The sequence below is a fragment of the Penaeus chinensis genome, chromosome 12 (genome assembly GCF_019202785.1).
Source record: "Penaeus chinensis breed Huanghai No. 1 chromosome 12, ASM1920278v2, whole genome shotgun sequence".
Classification (NCBI taxonomy): Eukaryota; Metazoa; Arthropoda; class Malacostraca; order Decapoda; family Penaeidae; genus Penaeus; species Penaeus chinensis.
The window spans coordinates 39,462,080-39,472,079 of record NC_061830.1 but is presented as its reverse complement, the minus strand read 5'-3'; the positions used below and the strand labels follow the sequence as shown (position 1 = coordinate 39,472,079).

General features: G+C 37.6%; 1 protein-coding gene across 3 annotated transcripts in view; it reads left to right on the top strand.

Moving 5' to 3' along the window:
- LOC125031133 (fructose-1,6-bisphosphatase 1-like) overlaps positions 1–8,251 on the top strand; it is an 18,919-nt gene extending 10,668 nt beyond the window's left edge. For 2 of the 3 annotated variants that reach the window (XM_047621662.1, XM_047621663.1), the window contains exons 3-9: positions 4,429–4,573; positions 5,154–5,260; positions 6,321–6,465; positions 6,622–6,750; positions 6,983–7,096; positions 7,252–7,339; positions 7,810–8,251. In XM_047621662.1, the coding sequence (XP_047477618.1) occupies positions 4,429–4,573; positions 5,154–5,260; positions 6,321–6,465; positions 6,622–6,750; positions 6,983–7,096; positions 7,252–7,339; positions 7,810–7,910 (829 nt within the window). In that variant the 3' untranslated portion in view covers positions 7,911–8,251. Of the gene's footprint in view, positions 1–362; positions 630–4,428; positions 4,574–5,153; positions 5,261–6,320; positions 6,466–6,621; positions 6,751–6,982; positions 7,097–7,251; positions 7,340–7,809 lie in introns of those variants that run through there. The other variant, XM_047621661.1, reaches the window with a different exon arrangement.
- Positions 8,252–10,000: the final 1,749 nt, after the last annotated feature.

Genomic DNA, 10,000 nt, shown 5'->3' with positions numbered 1-10,000 from the left:
GTATTCCGATACACTCTGGACTTTAACAAATATCATCTCTCAAAAGGGTGGTTGAAGAAAAACATAACTGCAATACATTCATTAGCCATAAATACCAACATTTTTTCGTGTTACGTTGTGTGATCATAGACCGTATCCCGCTGACTTGGTACGATAAAAAAAAGTTTTTAAAAAGTCAATTAAGATAATAATTGAAGAAATTAATTTTAACTATTTGGTCATCTACCGATATCATATTAAGTCTTAGTAGAAGACAAAATTTTACAAAAAAGAAAAAAAGAGACCAGTGCCTTCAAGAGTTTAAAGCTGTACGACAGTTTCCAGCTCCTCCCGGCAGATCACGAAGGCCGTAGCGTCGTTCCAAAAGACAACAAAACCTCGCAGTTCTCTTGCGGAACTCCAGGAGAAAAGACCTATAATCAAGAACGTGAAACGTCGCCAACGTCATTCAAGATGACTTCCACGGGCCAGGCAATTGACACAGACTCCATGACGTTGACACGTTTCACGTTGGGGGAGCAGAAGAGAGTGCCCCATGCCACGGGCGACTTGACACAGCTCTTAGTTAGCATCCAGACTGCTGTCAAGGCGATTTCCTCTGCTGTCAGGAAAGCCGGAATTGCCAAGCTGTAAGTTTTCTATGTGGCGTTGTTTTTTTTGCTGCGTAAATATACTTCGATTTATGCGAAACTGCTTATTAGATTCTTGGATTGTTAATCCGACCTCGATAGAAGAGTCTGTAGATCTGAGTATTGTAAGAATATATGAAATTACACAATTTGCTAATGATCTCTTCAGAATACGATTAGTATGTCGCACCTTGAACCATTGCCGCAGTATATGTATGTATTACACACACGAATAATATCCTTAACTTTTCGAGATGCCTTCCAGACGCTGTATTTTAGGCCTAAAGGTCGTTGTACTTCCTTAGGGTTAAAAACTACTTTCTCTTCATTGTATGGGTAAAAGTGGCCATGTAGTTCGTTTTTAAAGATGGAGAACGTCTGTTTGAGGTTTCTTTGCAGGGAACTTACTCCATTTAATAACAAGGGTACATATTTCCAAGTAAGATGAAGCATTCAGCTGGTTAACATTTTTGTTTTTTACCTTATCTTAGATCAAGGGCTCAGAACTGATAATCTTTGGTGATTATATGGAACATCGTATTCTTAATGCTGTGAAAGGCTAATGTCGACTTCTATTCACGATTGTTAATAAACAGGCATTAGTTTAAGCACACCTTGTTTCTGGAGATTAAAGTCGCAAGTTTGTACATTTTGGTAACAATTACAAGTTGTGTGGTAGTGTTTGTAGTTTACTAAATTGCCCATTTTGGTCCAAAACATTTGCCACGCAGCAATACCGAAGATTGTTACAATATTAATTAAAATGGGAATCAAATCGCAGAATGAAGATTCGTAAGGGGAGAAAACGCCCATTTGTCAAGCGAGAGAAGTGGGTGGGACACGGGAGAGAAAGATAGCTATCTTCCCTCTTAACAAGGAAAGACTTGACAACAATTGCAGCTTGAAGGACAATTTCAGAACAAGAAATTGATATCTTCAGTATCTCCCGCGCACGTACGGAGGGCATCGCCAATGTGGACTTCGAGTGGCATGGGTAAAGGGTACATTCGTTATCAGTTCATGGTAGTTTGGTCTGGGGATCGAAGAACGAAAGTGTATAGCGATGCACGATGTGGCGTGGCAAGGTTGTAGCCACTTGTTGCCTTGGAGACAGGAGGTCCTGTGCATGGGGCCCCTCCCCTCCCTTCCCCTCCCTCGGCAAGGTTGTTCCCCAAAGAGTCGACGATATAACGTACCCAGGATTAGTATAATGAATACGAATAAATAAGACAGTGGATGCGGTTAAGGTGTTCTAGACGTTAGCCGCATGTCATAGGAAGGTTTAGTAAGATAGAAATCGTATTATATGTTTTTTTACACGTATGCATTAAGTACGTGATTCCATAACAACATATTTGCACCGTAACAACTAAAAAAAGAGAAATAAGGCAGGCTGTAGGCCAACATGGTCCCCCCAAGGCCACGTCTGAGCGGCTGCCTTGGAGCGCCCCCAGCAACCACGCTTACACACACACCTCCCTCGTCCACCAATCACCGCTGAGGCCAATCTTCTCTCGGCTAATCACCGCTGGCGCAAATTCTCTCTCAACCAATCAGCGCTGAGGCCAATCCTCTGTCGACCAATCCCCGCTGACGTCAGTCTCCTCTCGGCCAATCGGTGCTCGACATAGAAGGGAGTGGCTGATGTGGCGTTGCATTAAAGGATGTAGATGATGTTGTTGTGGCGAAAATGGCTTGATGTGTATTTGCGTAGGGTTGCCTTAGTTGAAAGACTATATATACACAAAGTAGATGTACATACATATACATATACATATACATATACATATACATATATACACATACACATATATAATATGAAGCCATTATCATTGCTTTATTCTCGGCCTAAGTACATGAGACACATGTATACAGGTGATGACGTTCCGTCGCCGAGTTGGTGTGGGACAGATGCGTCTCGTTTAAACACGTGGACGCTATTTGGACACTTGTGATATCTAAAGATACGGAGACGCTCACAAACGCTCGCGTACACACACACACTCACTCTCACTCTCACACTCACTCTCACACTCACTCTCACTCTCACTCTCACACTCACACTCACTCTCACTCTTACTCTCACACTCACACTCACACTCACTCTCACACTCACACTCACACTCACACTCACACTCACACTCACACTCACACTCACACTCACACTCACACTCACACTCACACTCACACTCACTCTCACTCTCACTCTCACTCTCACTCTCACTCTCACTCTCACTCTCACTCTCACACTCTCTCACTCACACTATACATACACGACCACACGGGCTCGCATGTCCATGTAGACACACACACAATCACACGAGGCTGTATGTACATACATACACGAGTCTGTATGTATGTACATATATACACGCATATTCACACACTTGTGGTCGAGTTCCTTCCTGTGACGTGGCTACGACGAATGAAACTGCCTTGGTTAGCGGAAAATCAAGTGTCTTGTTTTTTTCTTCTTTATTTATGCCAAGGATACTAAACTGTTTAATAACCTTGGGTCTACGCAGTAAGAGACATTTACATGCCCATTCTCAGAGACAAGGAAGAGAAAATTACAGGATTGTTCGTGTAAAAGTATCTATGTATCCGTCTATATTATGCTTATGTTATCTTTTCTAATAATAGTGTGTGTGTGTGTGTGTGTGTGTGTGTGTGTGTGTGTGTGTGTGTGTGTGTGTGTGTGTGTGTGTGTGTGTGTGTGTGTGTGTGTGTGTGTGCATTTATGGTATATATGGTATATATGTGTTTGTTTATTTGTGTGCGCTTGATTTGTGAACATGTGCACTGTGCGTGTATATTTATTCATTGTCATACATGTATACGGACTGTGTACATACATGTAAATAAGTGTGTGTGCAGTGCGTGTTTATGGTCATCTACTTTTAATTAATGAATATATATGAACGTAAGTGTAAACAGTCATTCACTAGGATATATAGATACATGTGATGTCATAATGCGATATCCGGCTCTTTGTATAGAATTTGACGTAAATAATGTTTGACATTTAGTAAGAAATATTTTTTTCCTGGTTTTGGTAAATACTGGAAAGTGTTGCTACAGCCATATGTTTGGTTTTACGTAATGTCCATGTCTAAGCATTGACAATGGTACGGGCATGGACAGTGACAAATGCACGCACTCACTGACACACATTAACTCACGCACCTGCACCTACTCTCTCACACACTCACACTCACTCTCTCTCACTCTCTCACTCTCTCACACTCTCACACTCTCACACTCTCACACACTCACACACTCACACACTCACACACTCACACACTCACACACTCTCACTCTCTCACTCTCTCACTCTCTCACTCTCTCACTCTCTCACTCTCTCACTCTCTCACTCTCTCACTCTCTCACTCTCTCACTCTCTCACACTCTCACACTCTCACACTCTCACACTCTCACACTCTCACACTCTCACACTCTCACACTCTCACACTCTCACACTCTCACACTCTCACACTCTCTCCCTCTCTCTCCCTCTCTCTCACACTCTCTCCCTCTCTCTCCCTCTCTCTCCCTCTCTCACCCTCTCTCACCCTCTCTCACCCTCTCTCACCCTCTCTCACCCTCTCTCACCCTCTCTCACCCTCTCTCACCCTCTCTCACCCTCTCTCACCCTCTCTCACCCTCTCTCACCCTCTCTCACCCTCTCTCACCCTCTCACTCTCACCCTCTCTCACCCTCTCACTCTTTTCAACTCCACATTGGCACTAGAGGAGGTAAAAGTATGGGGCCCTGTATGAATCTTCTAATTCCCATTCAGGTATGGCATGGCAGGAGATGTCAATGTTCAGGGGGAAGAAGTGAAGAAGCTGGATGTGCTCGCCAACGACCTTTTCATCAACATGCTGTCGTCATCTTATACAACCTGCCTGCTTGTGTCTGAAGAAAACAAAACTGTGATTGAGGTAATGTTATAACCAACTGAATTAATAGTGAGATCGTTTTCTGGGTGAATGGAGAGGGTTGGTGTCAGGAAGGGCATCCAGCTGTAAACACCTGATTATAGCGATCCTATACGAGAATGGTACAAAGCTACTGCAAAAGATGATGATAGTATACTGGGTAGCTTTTGTGGGTACTTACTTATGTATGTCGGTTTTATAATTATGAATGTAAATGTTGTAGTTCTAAATCTTCATGTATTATACAGATTCATGTTGTGCCTCCATCAGTTTGATATATGGGAATTTGTATTTTTTCTATTGAGCTGTTACATTTAAGTTTGTTGGATTGTTTGTATAGTTAAAGGTTAATGTTTACTAATGTTAATAATGATAATTTAAATGGTAAAGAAAAGTTACAATTGAAAATAAATAACTTTTAATAGGGCTTAGTATGTGGTTTATTAATAGTGAGTGAATGAGTTTGAGTGTATTAGACTGGAAATAGATAGAAAGCAGCTTTGTTGTACGTCTATCAATTGTTATCGTAACCTCTTTACCAACTTGAGCCCTTTAGCCTAAATGTATCGTTTTCTTCAAACAGGTAGAGCAGGACCGACAAGGAAAGTATGTGGTGTGTTTTGACCCCCTTGATGGTTCTTCCAATATTGATTGCCTCGTCTCCATAGGATCCATTTTCAGCATTTATAGGTGAGTTGTGCACAGAGATTTCATGAGTATAGTGAACAAGGCAGTCAAGTCTTTTCTCGTTCATTTTTTAGTATGGGATGAAAACCCCCTTTTTAAGATTCTAGTATTGCATAAGTTTATGAGAAGTTAATGGGCATGTCTTCCAGATTGGTCTTAATTTATTATTATTATATTATTATTACTATCATTATTATTATTAGTAGTAGTAGTAGTAGTATTTTTCATTCATTAAAAAAAAAATTGTATAGTAAATATTTGAATTAGTAATTTTCAGGTTAATTTTTGAGAAAGCCTTCTGATTTCATTTGCAAGATGATTGCACGCTCTGGACCATGTTGCAAGGAAATTATGTGTTTGGTTTCATGTAATATAAAAATTGCACAGTATAACACTCAATGAAGTTTAAAGAAAAGAGCCTGTAACAGTTGATTCATTGCTTGACGTACCTCTTGAATGCTTATATTTTTACTAATTCTGCTTGAAAAATAAAAATGTATATAAATAGGAAAAAATAAAAAAGAAGAAAAAAAAATGCATTTGACCAGTTACATTCCAATAGAAGAGGACAGTTGGAACATAAGTAATATAGGTTTCAGAATGTATGTAATGAAACCAGTCTTCTTTTTACATTGGCCATCAACAGTAGGCTTGAGTAAAGGGATATATATTCCCCTCCCCTTTCTTGATGCTTTCCCACACTCATTGGATAGCCCTAAAATGGCCATGTTTATAGTGATTTTATCAAATATATCCTTCCCTTGGAAGAAAAAAAAAAGGAAAAAAAAGGGGGGGGGGAGCTGGGGTTTTGCGAGCTTGTGCCTAAAGATCGTAAAAAAATACACATTTTTAAGTGGCTTGACTTGCAGTTTTGGCCATGTTGAGAGCACATAGTCCTCATAAAGAAATGTTAAATTATATCTTAAAAGAAAAGCAAAACAAAGCCTTTGGATAAGTGCAACTTTAACCACATCTTCCTGAATTGGATCTTGCATTGATATCATTAATTTAGCTAAAATCTATTATGTACAATAATTTTACATAATGGATATATTTCTTTCAGAAAAAGCACTGAAGGAGTTCCAACAGTGTCAGATGCCTTACAGCCTGGTAACCAGATAGTTGCAGCAGGGTATGCCTTGTATGGGTCAGCTACTATGATGGTCATATCTACTGGCAATGGTGTTAACGGTTTTATGTTGGATCCGGTAAGATGAAAAATAAGTCATTTAGGCCTTTTGACCATGTAAACAAACTATAAAAGAATTCCTTTTAAATATATATATATATATTTTTTTTTTTTTTTTCTTTTAAGGAACTGCAGCTATAACCATTTTTTTTTATCTCAACAATGTATTTCACAGAGTATTGGAGAGTTTGTGTTGACTGACCCCAACATGAGAGTTAAGGAAAAAGGCAAAATCTACAGTCTTAATGAAGGTTATGCCAACCTCTGGGATCCAGCAGTATCTGAATATGTACAAGGAAAGAAGGTAAATTTTTGTAAAATTCTTACCTCATAAGCTTTTAAAGATGTTCTAATTTTTTCTCTTTATTTGAATAATTATATTCTGACAAGGATTCAAGTTTTTTTTTGTTTTTGTTACCAGAGATACAGACAATATCCTATTACACCTGTTTTGAAAAGAGTAAAGGCAGTGAAAATAAATATTGTGAACTGCAATTCAAAGTGACAAACTGTTCAAAAACTTGTATGTTTTACAGGCCAAAAAAGCTGGTGCACGTTACATTGGATCTATGGTTGCTGATGTCCATCGTACCTTGAAGTATGGGGGTATTTTCATGTACCCTGCCACATCTGATGCTCCTAAGGGCAAGGTAGGGTTTTAATTTCTAGCTAAAGATGTGAGTCTTTAGTATTTAAGTTTTAATGTTTTGAATAATAAGTTTGTAAGCTGCAATTAATGATAACTCTAGGTTGAGATAAGTATAAAAAAAAAATTTATAGTAATTTAATTTTCCTTTCTTTTTAGCTCCGTTTACTGTATGAATGTAACCCCATGGCGTTCCTAATGGAGCAGGCCGGAGGTCAGGCAACAACTGGAAAGATGCGTATCCTTGGTAAGAAATATATTTTTTTTTTTTAAAGTTAGATGGGTGTTGTATGATACTGGTCATACTACATGCAAATAGTGATTTTGCTGAAAATATTTAGGTGCTTTCTTTGAAGTCATTTGAGAAATTTTAACAGAAAATGATGTTTTATGAACTTTTCCTTTTGAAAATGAATCACTTCTTAGCAATAAATCTCTTTGTTCTCTTGACATGGGTTCGGGATACTAAGCACATACTGGTAATGCAGAGTGGTGAACTTGGAAGGGGCTTGTGCATAATGTATGCTTTTCATAAACATCACTTTTTCTAAAGATCTTTCTTTGGGTTTTACATGAAAAGCTATAGCTCATTCAATGTGCTATTGGTTTTTACACATTTATATTGGGAATTAGTACTTGCTTGCTGCAAGCATAATATAATGGGTGTACATGTGTTTGTGGAATAAATATCTAATTTTCTAAATGTATGTTTTCCAGACATCGTCCCAACTGATATTCATCAGCGCACTCCCATTTTCCTTGGATCAACTGGTGATGTACAAGAAATCATTGACTTGTACAAAAAGCATAATTTGTAAGACAGGATTCCATCCATCTGTGTGAAATTACCCCCCCCCCAAAAAAAAAAATTGTACAGGATCTCCTGTGTTGCATCCAAGGAGACTTCTCTGATGTTACATAATGAATAAATACATTTATAACAAGAAATTCCTTTAACTTCTTATTGACCAATTCATTGTTATCTTACTGTCATTTGTATAAATCAAATTTCCAGATTCTTTTTTGAAAAAAATTGTCTTAAGGTTGTTGTATATTCTGTTTTTTTTTAATTCTCAGATTGAAAGCAGTGTTAGAAATGGTAGAAAATTTCAAACATTTGTGCAGGAATTAATAACAATAAAGTGAGTTTAAGGATGTGCTCCAGTTTTTTATTTCTTGAACATTTAAAGTTGTCAAATTTAATGCAACAACAAATTTTCATTACAAAGCCTGTAAATAGTCTTTTGCAGTACAGAAAAGTTAGGCATCCATTGACAACAATAAAACTGGCATGGAATTTCAGTTGTCATATTTTAGACGTGCCTTCTAGTAATGACTGGAGAAACAGAGTTTGGTTTAGTATTTGAGAATAGTGGTGGGGCCTTATTAAAGGAAACTGGACAAAAGTGTACACCAAAATAAAGTCCACTGAATAGTAAGTAGAATGTAAGGACTGAAAGTTAAGTTCCTTTTAAATAAAGGCCTTGCCACATAATCAGGCATAACTGGTGGCCGTAGTGGCAAGCATCTGTAAAGGTGACATCACATGAGAAAATAGTGGGAAAGCTACTTGTTTACCAAGTAAATTGCCTACCTGCGGCATCCCCTGTTCCTGTGATAATGTCCACTTGTGTAGGTAGGCCTATTAAGAGTCCCAGTTGATATTCTAATAATAATTCTGTATAGGTATTTAATTAGGTTTGGAAAAGCTTCTATTCAATAGATAAATCAGGTATTCCTGATACAAGCAAAAGCAGTAAACTCCTATAAATAATGCCAATATCATTCACATTACAGTTTTCATGTCTTGGGAATGCTATAACTTTAAAACCTCAAACTGGCACATTTTAGTAAAATGAATAAATGAATAAATAAATAGAAAGATGCACACTTGTATAGTATATGTATCTTACGAAACACTTTGGACAGGGCTTACCTATATCCTATGGTCCTAAAATAGAAAGTGGGACTGCCTTTCAATGTTTCGGAAAGACCGTCCAATCCTAAATTCACAATCCAAAATCCAAAACCACAAAAAAAAGGTTTTCACTATAGTATTGTTTTGTGAAACGTCTCTGTGCATAGTTAGCTGCACAAGTGCTTAGTCACCAAGTTAACACAATGCCATACATGCCATGCCCATTGCGAGTTTATTTTATTAATTGTTTTTACACATATATGGTGTCACTGGTACTAAATCACCAATGAGCCAATACGAATACTGCCTGTCTTGCCCATTTACCATTTTTCTTGATTTATGAAAATATTTATGTTATCTTATTTTGCTGTTACTAATGTTTATAACATTATAGTATTTATAAAGTCTATTATAAAAATATCAGGTAAGGTCACAAGGTCTACTAATTGACTCCTTTGTGGCTAAGCAATAGCAGAGCCATCTATGTGCAGAGACATTTCACAAATAAATAAAAATTGAGCACTGCATTTTCCCAGCAACAGTGGGTTTTAACACACCTCGTTACTTCGACCTGATTATTATAGACATTATTATTATTTTTGTAATGTTATTAACATTACTAGTAGTAATATAAGATAAATTAAATTTTTTCAGAAAATCAAGGAAAAGGGTAAACAAGCGCAATAGGTTGCACTAGTAACTGACACATTGAAGACTAATTACTCTGGGAGCCATGGATGAGTAAATACAATTAATACACTAAACTCTATGTATGTACATGCCATCCCCACACAGATTAAGATTAACAGAAGGGTAAATTTCAAAAGATATATGGGTAAACTATGAAGCAGAAACAATCATGGAAATATAACACATACACTTGTAGAATTAATAGCTTTATTAACCTATTGGCGACAGGTATAGAAAATGAAAAAAAAAAAAACAAAAAAACTACGCTCTGGTGAACAGTGGCAACGTGCCGACTTTGAG